The sequence below is a fragment of the Heterodontus francisci genome, chromosome 33 (genome assembly GCF_036365525.1).
Source record: "Heterodontus francisci isolate sHetFra1 chromosome 33, sHetFra1.hap1, whole genome shotgun sequence".
NCBI classification, from domain to species: domain Eukaryota; kingdom Metazoa; phylum Chordata; class Chondrichthyes; order Heterodontiformes; family Heterodontidae; genus Heterodontus; species Heterodontus francisci.
Window position 1 is genome coordinate 17,607,338 of NC_090403.1, and position 17,961 is coordinate 17,625,298.

General features: G+C 45.2%; 1 protein-coding gene across 1 annotated transcript in view; it reads left to right on the top strand.

Moving 5' to 3' along the window:
• The window catches only part of LOC137348041 (solute carrier family 15 member 1-like), a 196,168-nt gene that overhangs the window by 65,325 nt on the left and 112,882 nt on the right, over window positions 1–17,961 (top strand). Inside the window, exons 4-6 of the mRNA XM_068013142.1 lie at window positions 8,193–8,245; window positions 9,287–9,368; window positions 15,009–15,150. Of these exons, the coding sequence (XP_067869243.1) occupies window positions 8,193–8,245; window positions 9,287–9,368; window positions 15,009–15,150 (277 nt within the window). The remainder of the gene's footprint in view (window positions 1–8,192; window positions 8,246–9,286; window positions 9,369–15,008; window positions 15,151–17,961) is intronic.

The window sequence follows — 17,961 nt, forward strand, 5'->3', positions numbered from 1 at the left end:
GAACATCAACGGGAGATGGTTAGATTCTGTCTTGTTTGAGATGGTCATTGCCTGGCACTTGTGTGGCGTGAAGGTTACTTGCCACTTATCAGCACAAGCCTGGATGTTGTCCAGGTCTTGCTACAGCTGGGCATGGGCTGCTTCAGTATCTGAGAAATTGCAAATGGTACTGAACATTGTGCAATCATCAGTGAACATCCCCACTTCTGACCTTATGATGGAGGGAAGGCCATTGATGAAGCAGCTGAAGATGGTTGGGCCTAGGACACTACCCTGAGAAACTTCTGCTGTGATGTCCTGGGACTGACATGATTGATCTCCAACACCACAACCATCTTCCTTTGCGCGAGGTATGACTCCAACCAGCAGAGAGTTTCCCCCCGGATTCTCATTGACTCCAGTTTTGCTAGGGCTCCTTGATGCCATACTTGGTCAAATCACAGAATCGTTACAGCACAGAAGGAGGCCATTTGGCCCATTGTGTCCACACCAGTTCTCTGAAAGAGCAACTTACTCAGTTTCATTCTCCTGCCTTCTCCCCTTAACCCTGCACATTCTTCCTTTTCATATAACTGTCTAATTCCCTTTTGAATGCTTCAATTGAATCTGCCTCCACCACATTCTCAGGCAGCGCATTCCAGACCTTAACCACTCGCTGCGTGAAAAAGTTTTTCCTCATGTCACTTTTGCTTCACTTACCAAATACTTTAAATCTGTGCCCTTTCATTCCCAATCCTTTCAGGAGTGGGAACAGTTTCTCCCTATCTACTCTGTCCAGATCCCTCATGATTTTGAATGTCTCTATCAAATCACCTCTCAGCCTTCTCTTCTCCAAGGAAAACAGTCTTAACTTCTCCAATCTATCTTCATAACTGAAATTCCTCATCCCTTGAACCATTCTCGCGAATCTTGTCTGTTCTCTCTCCAATGCCCTCATGTCTTTCCTAAAGTGCGGCGCCCTGAATTGGACGCAATACTCCAGCTGAGGCTGAACTAGGGTCTTATACAAGTTCAACATAACTTCCTTGCTCATGTACTCTATGCCCCTATTAATAAAGCCCAGGATATTGCATACTTTATTAACCACTCTCTCAACCTGTCCTGCCACCTTCAATGACTTATGCACATATACACGTAGGTCCCTCTGCTCCTGCAGCCCCTTTAGAATTGTACCCTTTATTCCATATTGTCTCTCCATGTTCTTCCTACCAAAATGAATCACTTCACATTTCACCATGCTGCCTTGATGTCAAGGGCCGTCACTCTCACCTCACCTCTTGAACAGAGAACATAGAACAGTATAGCACAGTACAGGCCCTTCGGCCCACGATGTTGTGCCGAACCTTTAACCTACTCGAAGATCAAACTAACTACCTACCCTTCATTCTACTATCATCCATGTACTATCCAAGAGTCGCTTAAATGCCCCTAACGTATCTGCTTCTACTACCACCGCTGGCAGCGCATTCCACGCACCCACCAATCTCTGTGTAAAGAACCTACCTCTGACATCTCCCCGAAATCTTCCTCCAATCACCTTAAAATTATGTCCCCTGGTGATAGCCCTTTCCACCCTGGGAAAAAGTCTCTGACTATCCACTCTATCTACGCCTCTCATCATCTTGTACCCCTCTATCAAGTCACCTCTCATCCTTCTTCGCTCCAATGAGAAAAGCCCTAGCTCCCTCAATCTTTCTTTGTAGGACATGCCCTCCAGTCCAGGCAGCATCCTGGTAAATCTCCTCTGCACCCTCTCTAAAGCTTGCACATCCTTCCTATAATGAGGCGATCAGAACTGAACACAATATTCCAAGTGTGGTCGAACCAGGGCCTTATAGAGCTGCAGCATAACCTCGCAGCTCTTAAACTCAATCCCCCTGTTAATGAAAGCCAACACACCATACGCCTTCTTAACAACCCTATCAACTTGGGTGGCAACTTTGAGGGATCTATGGACATGGACCCCAAGATCCCTCTGTTCCTCCACACTACCAAGAATCCTGTCTTTAAGCTTGTATTCCGCATTCAAATTCGACCTTCCAAAATGAATCACTTCACACTTTTCCAGGTTGAGCTCCATCTGCCACTTCTCAGCCCAGCTCTGCATCCTGTCAATGTCCCATTGCAACCGACAACAGCCTTCCACACTATCCACAACTCCAGCAACCTTCGTGTCATCGGCAAACTTGCTAACCCAGCCTTCCACTTCCTCATCTAAGTCATTTATAAAAATCACAAAAAGCAGAGCTCCCAGAACAGATCCTTGTGGAACACCACTGGTCACCGAGCTCCATGCTGAATACTTTCCATCTACTACCACCCTCTGACTTCTATAGGCCAGCCAATTTTGTATCCAGCCAGCCAACTTTCCCTTAATCCCATGCCTCCTTACTTTCTGAATGAGCCTACCACGGAGAACCTTATCAAACGCCTTGCTAAAATCCATATACATCACATCCACTGCTCTTCCTTCATCAATGTGTTTTGTCACATCTTCAAAGAATTCATTAAGGCTTGTGAGGCATGACCTGCCCCTCACAAAGCCATGCTGACTGTCTCTAATCAAACCATGCTTTTCCAAATAATCATAAATCCTGTCTCTCAGAATCCTCTCCAATAATTTGCCCACTACCGACGTAAGACTGACTGGTCTATAATTCCCAGGGTTATCCCTATTCCCTTTCTTGAACAAGGGAACAACATTTGCCACCCTCCAATCATCCGGTACTACTCCAGTGGACAGTGAAGATGCAAAGATCATCGCCAAAGGCGCAGCAATCTCTTCCCTCACTTCCCGTAATATCCTTGGGTCTATCCCGTCTGGCCCCGGGGACTTATCTGTCCTCATATCATTCAAAATTTCCAGCACATCCTCCCTCTTAACCTCAACCTGTTCAAGCATATCAGCCTGTTCCATGCTGTCCTCACAAACGACCAGGTCCCTCTCACTAGTGAATACTGAAGCAAAGTATTCATTTAGGACCTCCCCTACTTCCTCCGACTCCAGGCACATGTTCCCGCCACTATCCCTGATCAGCCCTACCCTCACTCTGGCCATCCTCTTGTTCCTCACATAAGTGTAGAACGCCTTGTGGTTTTCCTTAATCCTACCCGCCAAGACTTTTTCATGTCCCCTTCTAGCTCTCCTAAGTCCATTCTTCAGTTCCTTCCTGGCTACCTTGTAACCCTCTAGAGCCCTGTCTGATCCTTGCTTCCTCAACCTTAAGTAAGCTTCCTTCTTCCTCTTGACTAGCTGTTCCACATCACTTGTCATCCAAGGTTCCTTCATCCTCCTATCCCTTCCCTGCCTCATCGGGACAAACCTATCCAGCAGTCGCAGCAAGTGCTCCCTAAGCAACCTCCACATTTCTGTCGTGCATTTCCCTGAGAACATCTGTTCCCAATTTATGCTCCCCAGTTCCTGCCTATTAGCATTGTAATTCCCCCTCCCCCAATTAAATATTTTCCCATCCCGTCTGCTCCTGTCCCTCTCCATGACTATAGTAAAGGTCAGGGAGTTGTGATCACTATCACCGAAATGCTCTCCCACCGAGAGATCTGCCACCTGGCCTGGTTCGTTGCCAAGCACCAAGTCCAACATAGTCTCCCCTCTAGTCGGCCTATCTACATATTGAGTCAGGAAACCTTCTTGGACACACCTGACAAAAACTGCTCCATCCAAACTATTTGCACTAAGGAGGTTCCAATCAATATTAGGGAAGTTGAAGTCACCCATGACAACAACCCTGTTACTTCTGCACCTTTCCAAAATCTGCCTCCCAATCTGTTCCTCCATGTCTCTGTTGCTATTGGGGGGTCTATAGAAAACTCCCAACAAAGTGACTGCTCCTTTCCTGTTTCTGACTTCCACCCATAATGACTCAGTCGACAAACCCTCCTCGACGACCTCCCTTTCTGCAGCTGTGATACTATCCCTGATTAACAATGCCACTCCCCTACCTCTTTTACCTCCCTCCCTATTCCTTTTGAAACATCTAAACCCCGGAACATCTAACATCCATTCCTGCCCCTGAGATATCCACGTCTCCGTAATGGCCACAACATCGTAGCTCCAAGTACTGATCCATGCTCTAAGTTCATCACCCTTATTCCTGACACTTCTTGTGTTAAAATAGACACACTTCAACCCATCATACTGGCTGCAACTTTGCCCTGTCAACTGTCTAACCTTCCTCACAGACTCTCTACACTCGGTATCTGCCTGTTCAACAGCTACCCTATCCACTGATCCGTAGCTCAGGTTCCCATCCCCCTGCCAAACTAGTTTAAACCCTCCCGAAGAGCTCTAGCAAACCTCCCGCCCAGGATATTGGTGCCCCTCCAGTTCAGATGCAACCCGTCCTTCTTGTACAGGTCCCACCTTCCCCAGAAGGTATCCCAATGATCCACATATCTGAATCCCTCCCTCCTACACCAGTTCTGTAGCCACGTGTTCAGCTGCACTCGCTCCCTGTTTCTAGCCTCACTAGCACGTGGCACTGGTAACAATCCTGGGATTACTACTCTGCTCGTCCTGCCTTTCAGCTTCCAACCTAACTCCCTATATTCGCTTTTCAGGTCCTCATCCCTTTTCCTAGCTATGTCATTGGTACCGATATGTACCACGACCTCTGGCTGCTCCCCCTCCCCCTTAAGAATCCTGTGGACTCGATCCGAGACATCCCTGACCCTGGCACCCGGGAGGCAACATACCATCTGGGAGTCTCATTCGCGACCACAGAATCTCCTGTTTGTTCCTCTAACCATTGAATCTCCTATCACTATCGCTCTTCTATTCTCCCCCCTTCCCTTCTGAGCCACTGAGCCAGGCTCAGTGCCAGAGACCTGGCCACTGTGGCGTTCCTCTGGTAGGTCGTCCCGCCCAACCGTTTCCAAAACAGTATACGTATTATTGAGTTCAGTTCTTTTGTCCATGTTTGGAGCAAGGCTGTAATGAGGTCAGGAGCTGAGTTGGCTTGGTGGAACCCAAACTGAGCAGGTTATTGCTGAGCAAGTACTGCTTGATAGCACTGTCAATGACCCCTTCCATCACTTTGCTGATGATCGAGTATAGACTGATGGGCAGTAATTGGCCAGGTTGGATTTGCCTGCTTTTTGCTGTACTGGAACAGCTTGGCTACGGGCATGGTAAGTCCTGGGCCATAAGTCTTCAGTACTATTGCTGGAATGTTGTCAGGGCCCATAGCCTTTGCAGTATCCAGTGCTTTCAGCTGTTTCTTGATATCACGTAGGGTGAATTGGATTGGCTGAAGATAGGCATCTGTGATGCTCGGGACCTCAGGGGGAGGCTGAGGTTCATCATCTATTCGGCACTTTTGGTTGAAGATGGATACAAATGCTTCAGCCTTGTCTTTTGCACACATGTGCTGGGCTCCCACATAGTTGAGGATGGTGATATTTGAGGAAGGTGGAGCCTTCTCCTCCTGTTAGTTGTTTAATTGTCCACCACCATTCAAAACTGGATGTGGCAGGAATGCAGAGCTTAGATCTGATCCATTAGTTGTGGGATCGCTTAGCTCTGTCTATTGCATCTTATTCTTCTGTTTGACATGCAAGTATTCCTGTGTTGTAGCTTCACCAGACTGACAGCTCATTTTTAGGTATGCCTGGTGCTGCTCCTGCTATGCCCTCCTGCACTCTTCAGTGAACCAGATTTGGTCCCCTGGCTTGATGGTAATGTTAGAGTGGTCCATCTGATTTCATTCCCTTTTGATTTGTAGCAGTTTGATACAACCGAGTGATTTCCTAGGCCATTTAAGAGTCAGCCACATTGCTGTGGGTCTGGAGTCACCAGACCAGGTAAGGACAGCAGATCTCCTACTCTAAAGGACACTTGTGAACCAGATTTTTACAACAATTGACAATGGTTTCATGGTCACCATCAGACTAGCTTTTAAATCAAGATTTATTAATTTAAAAAAATATTCTTTCATGGGATGTGGGCGTCGCAGGCCAGGCCAGCATTTATTGCCCATCCCTAATTGCCCTTGAACTGAATGGCTTGCTAGGCCATTTGGAGGGTACATAAGAGTCAACCACATTGCTGTGGGTCTGGAATCACATGTAGGCCAGACCAGGTAAGGACAGCAGATTTCCTTCCCTGAAGGAAGGAATGTCCCTAAAGGACATTAGTGAACCAGATGGGTTTTTACAACAATCGACAATGGTTTCATGGCCATCATTAGACTAGCTTTAAATTCAAGATTTATTAATTGAATTCAAATTCCACTTTCTGCTGTGGTGGGATTCGAACCCATGTCCCCAGAGCAATACCTGGGTCTCTGGGTTACTAGTCCAGTGACAATACCAGTATGCCACCAACTCCCCTAATTGAATTCTGCTGTGGTGGAATTTGAACCCCTGTCCCCTGATCATTACCCTGGGCCTGTGAATTACTAGTCCAGTGACATTACCACTACGCCACCACCTCCCCATAAAATTACAAAGAGATATTGATAGATTAAGTGAATGGGAAAAATTGTGGTCAATGGATTTCAGTGAAGACAAATGTGAGATCATCACTTGGAGCTAAAAAGAATGGAACAGGATACTTTCTAAATGATGAAAAGCTAGAAGCAGTGGAGGTCCGAAGAGACTTGGGGGTCCAGGTACAGAACATAATCAAAAAAGCTATTGGAATGCTGGCCTTTATATCCAGAGGACTGGATTGCAAGGGGGTAGAAGTCATGCTTCAGCTATACAAAGCCCTGGTTAGACCACGTCTGGAGAACTGTGAGCAGTTCTGGGCACCACACCTTAGGAAGGATATATTGGATTTGGAGGGAGTGCAGTGTAGATTTACCACATTGCTACCTGAAATCCAAGTGTTCAATTATGAGGAGGGACAGAAATTTAGGGGCAGAAGCTTCAGGAGTGCAATTAGGAAACACTCTATACATAAAGTATTGTAGATGTTTGGAACTCTCTACCTCAAATGGCTCAAAAATCTGGAACTCCCTTCTTCACAGTACTGCCGGTGTGCCTACACCATACGGCCTCTAGGGGTTCAAGAAGACGGCTCACCACCACCTTCTCAAGGGCAATTAGGGATGGGCAACAAATGCTGGCCTTGCCAGCAATGCTCACATTCACAGAATCACAGAATTGTTACAGTGCAGAAGGAGGCCATTTGGCCCATCGTGTCCGCACTGGCTCTCTAAAAGAGCAATTCCCTCAGTTCCATTCCCCTGCCTTCTCCCCGTAACCCTGCACATTCTTCCTTTTCATATAACTGTCTAATTCCCTTTTGAATGCTTCAATTGAACTTGCCTGCAGCACGTTCTTTGGCAGCACATTCCAGACCTTAACCACTCGCTGCGTGAAAAAGTTTTTCCTCATGTCACTTTTGCTTCTCTTGCAACATACTTTAAATCTGTGCCCTCTCGTTCTCGATCCTTTCACGAATGGGAACAGTTTCTCTTTATCTACTCTGTCCATGATTTTGAACACCTCTATCAAATCACCTCTCAGCCTTCTCTTCTCCAAGGAAAACAGTCCTAATTTCTCTAATCTATCTTCATAATTGAAATTCCTCATCCCTGGAACCATTCTCATAAATCTTTTCTGTACTCTCTCCAATGCCCTCAAATAAGAACCAATAAAAAAAAGTGATACTAGATCAATTATTAATTTTAAAACTGAAACTGATATATTTTTGATAAACAAAGGTATTAAGGGATACGGGGAAATGGTGGCTATACGGAGTTAAGTTGAAAGTCAGCCATGATCTCATGGAATGGTGGAACAGGCTCGAGGGGCTAAATGGCCTATCCCTGTTCCTATGTTCCTCTGTTCCACAACTCGATTAGCCTTTGGGTAAAAGACATCTTACTCCTAATTTCTTCCCTTTGGATTTCATCCTGTCACCACAGGGGACAATTATTTGAATCAATTTGATCAATTCCTTTCATAATCCAGACAATTTGAGTTTCAGTTTGGTTGTCGTGAGTGAAAAATTCCTAACATTCCCTTATAATTTTGGGAGTGCTAGGATGAAAATACTCCCCTTAGATTTCCAAGTCTGGGATCATCCTGATCATTCTTAGCAATATATTCTAAATGCTGATAATATTGTCTCGTGATATCATTGACTCACTCACTAACAGGACTCTACACACTGTAATATCTCGCTGCCCTAAAACCCTTCAGTGACTTTGTGTCTCTTGTTTCAGCTTCAAAGCTGGAATCGCCCAAAGTGAGTGGACGAGCCTGGGGCAGACTGCTGGTAAGTCTGGATTTCTTGCTGTGGTTGAGAGTGGTCTGCTGGTGAGCTGGGTTTTTTGCTGTGGGTGAGAGTGGGCTGCTGGTGAACTGCTGGTGAACTGGGTTTCTTGCTATTGATGAGAGTGGGCTGCTAGTGAGCTGCTGATAAGCTGGGTTTCTTGCTATGGATGAGAGTGGGCTGCTGGTGAGCTGCTGGTGAGCTGGGTTTCTTGCTGTGGGTGGGGTGGGCAGCTGGTGAGCTGGGTTTCCTGCTGTAAGTGGGGTGAGCTGCTGGTGAGCTGGGTTTCTTGCTGCCCTTACTGTCTTGTATAACTAGACTCTGTAGATGAGGTTGAATGTAGTAATGTAAATGGGATTGTTGTAAATTTGATATTCACCTTAATGGATGATTTACTGTAACCGGGAGATTTCATTGTAAACAGGGCTTCACTATAAGAGGGAGACTTCACTTTAACAATCTGTAATTGTTTACTTTTCCAAGCTACCCCTCCTGAAGGACCTTACTGTTATTACAGTCCAATACCATGCTCAGGGGACACTTCCAAACACATGGCCATTCTTCTTCATGTGTGAGTCCAGCCAGTGAGCGTTAACAGATGATTTGACCATGGAAACCCTCACAGCTGAACCCAATCCTGCCTTCATGCAACATTCATACACTGGATGCTGATCAGGAGCAGGGACACTGGGTAATGTTCCCCACCAGAGTGCAGAGGATAGTGAGGCTATATGTGACACCTCTACTGGAGTCACAACTGACACTCAGTCTTGGATTTGAGTGAGGCTGAGATCAACTTGGGCTATGATATCCTAGCACAATTCAACACTCATTGTCTAGGCTGACATGGGATGAATCTAGTGTGGTACCAGAGGTCACCTGCTAACAACCAATCTCCACTGCAGTCAGTCTTCAGGATAGTAAAGGAGAAAATTGGGAAAGGAAAGTGAAAGATTAAGGTTCCGGTTTAGGGATGGTCTTCATCCAAACTTTTCTGAGTGTTGGCTCCAAACTCTGATTTAATTGTTGAATTTTTTTTTTCAGAAACTCTTCGACTTGTCTAATGCTGCTGTCTTTATTGTAATCACTGAGTTCTTTGAAAAGCTTGCTTACTATGGGGTACGAGGTAAAGGAACATTTTCATAAATATCCTGGGGTTAAGGGTCATTCCCTACATATGCTGGGGTCATAGATTGTTCCCGAAGTGTCCTGGGGTCTTCTTTAAATAGCATGGAGTCAAAGGCTCGTTCCTTAAATATCCCAGGGTAAGAGGGTTTCACTATCCAGGGGAAGAAAGGCTTTTGAATAAATATCCAGAACTTGATGGGTCATTCCTTAAATATCATATCTTATAGCCAATGTCCCAGACTCCTCCACCGCCATCCCTGGACATGCCCTGTCCCACTGGCTGGACAGACTCACCAGAGGTGGGGGCACAGTGGTATACAGTCAGGAGGGAGAGACCCTGGGAGTCCTCTTATCTTTGGACACCATGAGGTCTCAATGCATCAGGTCAAATATGGACAAAGAAACCTCCAGCTGATTACCATCTACTGCCCTCCGTCAGCTGATGAATCAGAACTCCTCCATGTTGAACACCACTTGGAAGAAGCACTGAGGGTTGCAAGGGCACAGAATGTACTCTGGATGGGGGACTACAATATCCATCACCAAGAGAGGCTCGGTAGCACCATTACTGACTGAGCTGGCTGAGACCTGAAGGACATAGCTGCCAGATTGGACCTGCGGCAGGTGGTGAGAGAACTAATAAGAGGGAAAAACCTACTTGACCTTATCCTCACCAATCTAGCAGTCTCAGATGCATCTGTCCATGTCAGTATTGGTCAGAGTGACCACTGCGCAGTCCTTGTGCAGCCAAAGTCTGTCTACACTGATAACACCCTCTATCCTGTCGTGTGGCACTACCACCCTGCTAAATGGGATTGACTCACAATAGATCTAGTAAAACTGGGCATCCATGAGGCGCTGTGAGACATCAGCAGCAGAATTGTATTCAACAACAATCTGTAACCTCATGACCTGGCATATTCCACACTCTACAATTACCATTAAGCCAGGGGACCAACCCTGGTTCAATCCAGAGTGTAGGAGAGCATGCTAGGAGCAGCACCAGGCATATCTTAAAATGAGGAGCTAACCTGGTGAAGCTACAGCATAGGACTACATGCACGCTAAACAGCAGAAGCAGCATGTTATAGACAGAGCTGAGTGATTCCACAACCAATGGATCAGATCAAAGCTCTGCAGTCCTGCCACATCCGGTCATGAATAGTGGTGGACAATTAAGCAACTAATGAGGGAAGGAGGCTCTACAAACATCCCCATCCTCATTGATGGTGGAGCCCTGCGTGTCAGTGCAAAAGACAAGGCTGAAGCATTTACAACCATCTTAGCCAGAAGTGCAGAGTGTATGATCCATCTTGGCCTCCTCCTGAGGTCCCAGCATCACAGATGCCTGTCTTCAGCCAATTCGCTTCACTCCATGTGATATCAAGAAACAGCTAAAGGCACTAGATACAGCAAAGGCTATGGGTCCTGACAACATTCTGGCTGTCATGCTAAAGACTTGTGCTCCAGAACTAGCTGCACCCCCACCAAGCTGTTCCAGTACAACTACAACATTGACATCTACTCAACAGTAGGGAAAATTGCTCAGGTATGTCCGATTCACAAAAAGCAGGACAAATCCAACCCAGCCAATTACCATCCCATCAGTTTACTCTCAATCATCAGCAAAGTGATGGAAGGTGTTGTCGAAAGTGCTATCCAATGGCACTTACTCAGCAACAACCTGCTCATTGATGTTCAGTTTGGGTTAAGTCAGGGCCACTCACCTCCAGACCTCATTGCAGCCTTGGTCCAAACATGGACAAAAGAGCTGAATTCCAGAGGTGAGGTAAAAGTGACTGCACTTGACATCGAGGCAGCAATTGACTGAATATGGCATCAAGGAGTCCTAGTAAATTTGTAGTCAGTGGGATTCAGTAGTGAAACTGTCCACTGTTTGGAGTCATACCTAGCACAAAGGAAGATATTGGAAGTTATTAGAGGCTAATCATCTCAATCCCAGGACATTACTGCAGGAGTTCCTCAGGGCAGTGTCCTCGACCCAACCATCTTGAGCTGCTTCATCAATGATCTTCCCTCCATCATAAGGTCAGCTGGGGATGTTCCCAGATGATTGCAGTGTTTAGTACCATTTTCAACTCCTCAGATACTGAAGCAGTCTGTGTCCGCATGCAGCAAATGTGTAGGCAAATTTCTGACAAATGCAAAAACAATAACGCAGTAATAGCGGGGATCTCAATTACCCTAATATGAACTGGGATACAGTCAGTGTAAAGGTACAGAGAGCACAGAATTCATAAAATGCATTCAGGAGAACTTTTTTAGGCAGTTTGTGGCAAGCCCAATAAGAGGGCGGGTGGGGGGGGAGGGACAATTCTGGATTTAGTTTTAGGAAATGAAGCTGGGCAGGTAGAAGGAGCATCAGTACGAGCACTTTTGTGGTACTGATCATAATTCAGTTAGACTTAACATAGTTGTGAAAAAGGAGAAAGATAACATAGGAATAAAGGTTCTAAATTGTGGGAATACCAATTTAACGAAAGTAGACTGGAAACAGCTACTTGAAAGTAAACTGATGTCCGAGCAATGGGAGGCATTCAAGAAGGAAATTCAAGGTGTTCAGGATAAACATGTTCCCACAAAGAAAAAGGGTGGGACAGCTAAATCTAGAGCTCCCTGGATAACAAGGTGCATAGAGGGTAAGATAAGGCAAAAAGGGGAAGCTTATGTTAGACACCGAGAGCTTAATACACAGAAAGCCGAGAAGAGTATATAAAGTGTAGGGGTGAAATTAAAAGGAAAATTAGGAAAGCAAAGAGAGGGCATGGAAAAGTACTGGCAAATAAAAACAAGGAAAATCCAAAGATGTTTTACAGGTACATAAAGAGCAAGAGGATAACTAAGGAAAGAGTAGGGCCTATTAGGGTCCAAAAAGGTAACCTATGTGTGGAGATGGAGGATGTGGGTAAGGTTCTCAATGAATACTTTGCATCTGTCTTCACAAAGAGAGGGGGCTGATGATGACATCATAGTTAAGGAGGAAGAGTGTGAAATATTGGATGGGATAAACATTGTAAGAGAGGAAGTATTAAAGAGTTTGACATCTTTGAAAGTAGATAAATCACTAGGCCCGGATGAAATATATTCCAGATTGTTTAAGGAAGCAAGGGAGGAAATTGCGGAGGCTCTGATCATATTTAAATCCTCCCTATTACAGGAGTGGTGCCAGAGGGTTGGAGGACTGCCAACATTGTACCGTCGTTTAAAAAGGGAGGAAGAGATAATCAGAGTAATTATAGGTCAAATAGCTTAACTTTGGTTGTGGGCAAATTATTGGAATCACTTCTGAGGGACAGCATAAACCTTCATTTAGAAAGGCATAGATTAATGAAGGAAAATCGCCATGGGTTTGTTAAGGGAAGGTCATATCTGACTGACTTGACTGAATTTTTTGAGGAGGTGACAGATAGGATTGATGAGGGCAGTGCAGTGGATGTGGTCTACCTGGATTTTAGCAAGGCTTTTGACAAAGTCCCACATGGCAGTCTGGTCAAAAAAGTAAAAACCCATGGGATCCAAGAGAGAGTGGCAAATTGGATCCAAAAGTGGCTTAATGGTAGGAAACAAAGGGCAATTGTTGAGGGTGTTCTTGCAATTGGGAGGTGCAACAAGGCAAGGGAATACACAATAAACAGAAAGATGCTGAGTAGTATGGAGGAACAGAGGGACCTTGGAGTGTATTTCCACAGATCCTTAAAAGGTAGCAGGACAGGTCGATAAGGTGGTTAAGAAGGAATATGGCATGCTTTCCTTTATTAGCCGAGGCATAAAATATAGGAACAGGGAGGTTATACTAGAACTGTAATCTGCACTAGTTAGAACAGAATATTGTGTACAGTTCTTGCCACCACATTTCAGGGAAGATGTGATTGCACTAGAGAGGGTGCAGAGGAGATTTACGAGGATGTTGCCAGGACTGGAAAATGTTTGCTATGAGGAAAGATGGATAGGCTGGGGTTGTTTTTCTTGGAACAGAGGAGGCTGAGAGGTGAATTATTTGCAGTATATAAATTATGAGCAGCCTAGATAGAGTGAATAGGAATGACCTATTTACCCTCGCAGAGGGCTCAAAACCAGGGGGCGTAGATTCAAAGTAATTGGTAGAAGGATTAGAGGGGAGATGAGGAAAAATGTTTTCACCCTCAAGTGTGATAGGGCCCTGGAACTCACTGCCTGAAAGAGTGGTAAAGGGTGGTAAAGGCAGAAACTCGCACTACATTTAAAATGTATTTGGTGTCTACTTGAAGAGACGTGACTTGCAGGTCTACGGACCTCGTGCAGGAAGGTGGGATTAGGCTGGATATCCCTTTGTCAACTGGAGTGGATATGATGGGCCACATGATCTCCTTCTGTGTCATAAATTTTCTATGATTTCTATGAAGATCTAAGCAACAAACAGGCTTGGGCTGATAAGTGGCAAGTAACATTCATGCCATGCAAGTGTCAGGCAAAGGCCATCTCCAACCAGTGAGAACCTAAACATCCCTCCCTTGATGTTCAATGGCATTACCATCACTGAATCCCCCACCATCAACACCCTCGGTGTTATCATTGAGCAGAAATTTAACTGGACCAATCATATAAATACTATGGCTACAAGAACAGGTCAGAGGCTGCAAAGTCTATGGTAAGTAACTCACCTCCTGACTCCCCAAAGCCTGTCCACCATCTACAAGGCACAAGTCAGGATTGTGATGGAATACACTCCACTTGCCTGGATAAGTGCAGCTCCAACAACATTCAAGACACTCGACACCATAGAGGACAAAGCTGCGCGCTTGATCTGCACCCCTTCCACACCTTAAACATTTGCTCCCTCCACCACCGACACAGTAGCAGTAGCGTGTACCATCTACAAGAAGCACTGCAGCAACTCACCAATGCTTGTTCGACAGCACCTTCCAAATACATGGCCTTTAACACCTAGAAGAACAAGGGTAACCCTCTCAAGGGAACACCACCAACTGTAAGTGCCTCTTCAAGTCACACACCATCCTGACCATCCTATATCCTTCACAGTTGCTGGGTCAACCTGCTGGAACTCTCTCCCTAACAGCACTGTGGGTGTACCTACACCACATGGACTGCAGTGGGTCAAGGGCAATTAGGAATGGCAACAAGTGCTGGCCATACCAGCAATGCTCACAACCCTTGAATGAATCGAAGAAAAATCATGGGATCCGAAGGTCATTCATTGAATTTAATTGAGTCAGGGTTTCATTACTTTAATGCCCTTGGGTCCAAGAGCCAGTGGTTGACTATCGTGAGATCACAAGGTCATTTATTGAATATCCTGCAATCAGAGTGTTATTTATTGAATATTCTGGGGTAAGAAGATCATTTACTGTACTCTGGGGTCAAAACATTATTTACTGAATATTTCAGGTTGAGAAGGTCATTCATTGAATATGTCATGTTTAGGTTTCTGGAGTGGGTATTAAACCTACAATCTTCTGCCTTGAGATAAGAGTGCTGCCAACTGAGCCACAGCTGAAGAGTAATGGTTAAGTACCACAAGGCACTCACACTTAGTTGATTTGTCCAAGACAATTTTGTTCAGACAGGTCGGTATTCAGTATCCATGAATCATCATTGCCACTTCTATGTTTTGTTCCAGCTATCCTCGTGTTGTATTTCACTAAGGTACTCCTGCTCACTGAGAGCAAGGCCACATCCCTCTTTCATGTCTTCATCTTCCTTAGCACATCCTTCACCATCCTGGGAGCCTTTCTCTCGGACTTCTGCCTCGGGCGATACAGGTATGAACCAACCAATGCTTAACAATGAACTGAACAACTTCCTGTCTAGAACTAAGACTGGTTGGATGTTCTTTCACTGTTTAGTTTAGTTTAGAGATACAGCACTGAAACAGGCCCTTCGGCCCACCGAGTCTGTGCCGACCATCAACCACCCATTTATACTAATCGTACACTAATCCCATATCCCCACCTGTCCCTATATTTCCCTACCACCTTCCGATACTAGGGGCAATTTATAATGGCCAATTAACCTATCAACCTGCAAGTCTTTGGCATGTGGGAGGAAACCGGAGCACCCGGAGGAAACCCACGCAGACACAGGGAGAACTTGCAAACTCCACACAGGCAGTACCCAGAATTGAACCCGGGTCGCTGGAGCTGTGAGGCTGCGGTGCTAACCACTGCGCCGCCCCTCTTATAGAAGATTGTCTCTTATAGAAGATTGAGGATGGTCTAATTGAGGTTTTGAAGATGATTAAAGGAGTTGATAGGGTAGATCGAGAGAAACTATTTCCTATGGTGGGAGGACATCAAAACAAAGGATATTACCTTAAAATTAAAGCAGGGCCATTCTGTGTTGATGTCAGGAAGAACTTCTTCACACAAAGGGCAGTGGAAATCTGGAACTCTCTCCCCCAAAAAGATGGGCAGGTGGAAGGAGTGGCAGTGGGAGAGCCTTTTGGTGGTAGTAATCATAATTCAATCAGTTTTAATATAATTATGGAAAAAAAACAAGGATAGAACAGGAGTTAGAGTTCTCAGTTGGGGAAAGGCCAATTTTACTAAACTGAGGAGTGATTTAGTGGAGGTAGACTGGAAACAGCTACTTGAAGGTAAATCAGTGTCAAAGCAGTGAGAGCCATTCAAAGGGGGGATTCATGGGAATATTGGCAAGCAAAATCAAGGTGAACCCAAAGATGTTTTATCAATGCATTAAGAGCAAGGAGATGACTAAGGAAAGAGTAGGGCTCATAGAAGACCAAAAAGGTAACCTATATGTAGGGGCGGAAGATGTTGGTATGGTTCTTAATGAATACTTCGCATCTGTCTTCACAAAAGAGGGAGATAATGCAGATATTGTAGTTAAGGAGGAAGCGTGTGAGGTATTGGATGTGATAAACATAGGGAGAGAGGAAGTATTAATGGGATTAGCATCCTTGAAAGTTGATAAATCACCAGGGCCAGATGAAATGTACCCCAGACTGTTAAAATAAGCAAGAGAGGAAATAGCGGAATGTCTGACCCATCATTTTCCAGTCCTCACTGGGTGCAGGTGTGGTGCTGGAGGATTGGAGGACTGCTAACATTGTACTTCTGTTTAAAAAGGGAATGAGGGCTAGACTGAATAATTACAGGCCAGTCAGTCTCACCTCAGTCGTGGGCAAATTATTGGAATCAATTCTGAGAGACAGGATATACTGTCACTTAGAAAGGCACAGGTTAATCAAGGACAGTCAGCATGGATTTGTTAAGGGAAGATCTTGTCTGGCCAACTTGATCGGAATTTTTGATGAAGTAACAAGGAAGATAGATGAGGGTAGTGCAGTTGATGTGGTCTACTTGGATTTTAGCAAGACTTTTGACAAGGTCCCACATGGCAGACTGGATAAAAAAATGAAATCCCATGGGATTCAGGGAAATGCAGTAAGGTGTCAGTGGCAGGAAACAAAGGGTAATTGTTGACAGACGTTTTTGCGACTGGAGGTCTGTTCCCAGTGGCGTTCCGCAGGGCTCACTACTGGGTCCCCTGCTTTTTGTGGTATATATTAACGATTTGGATGTAAATGTAGGGGGCATGATCAAGAAGTTTGCAGATGACACAAAGATTGGCTGTGTGCTAGGTAGCGAAGAGGATAGCTGTAGGCTGCAGGAAATTATTGATTGTCTGGTCAGATGGGCAGAAAAGTGACAAATGGAATTCAACCCAGAGAAGTGTGAGGTGATGCATTTGGGTAATTCAAACAAGGCAAAGGAATACTTGATTAATAGGAGAATACTGAGAGGTGTAGAGGAAGTGAGGGACCTTGGAGTAAATGCCCACAGATCCCTGTAGGTAGCAGGACAGGTCGATAAGGTGGTTAAGACGGCATATGGAATCCTTTCTTTTATTAGCCGAGGTATAGAATAAAAGAGCAGGGAGGTTATGCTGTAACTATATAACTCATCGGTTAGGCCACAACTTGAGTACTGTGTGCAGTTCTGGTCACCTCATTACAGAAAGGATGTAATTGCACGAGAGAGGGTTCAAAGGTGATTTACGAGGATATTGCCAGGACTGGAAAATGCAGCTATGAAGAAAGATTTTATATGCTGCGGTTGTTCTCCTTTGAACAGAGAAGGCTGAGGAGAGATCTGATTGAAATGTACAAAATTTTGAGGGGCACGGAGAGAGTGGAGAAGGGCCTGTTTACCTTTGCAGAGAGGTCAGTGACTAGGGGGCATAAATTTAAAGTGATTGGTAGAAAGATTAGAGGGGAGATGAGGAAAAAGTTTTTCACCCAGAGGGTGGTGGGGATCTGGAACTCACTGCCTGAAAGGGTAGTTGCGGCAGAAACCCTCAACTCATTCAAAAGGAATCTGGATATGCAACTCAAGCGCTGTAATCTGCAGGGCTACAGACCAAGTGCTGGAAGGTGGCATTAGACTGGGTGGATTGTTTTTTGGCTGACACAGATACGATGGGCCAAATGGCCTCATTCTGTGCCCTAAGCTTCCTATGATCCTGTTCGATAAAAAAAACTGGGAGTTAAATGTAAATTTCAAACTGAAATTGATAGATTTTTTTTAGACAAGGGTATTAGGGGTTACAGA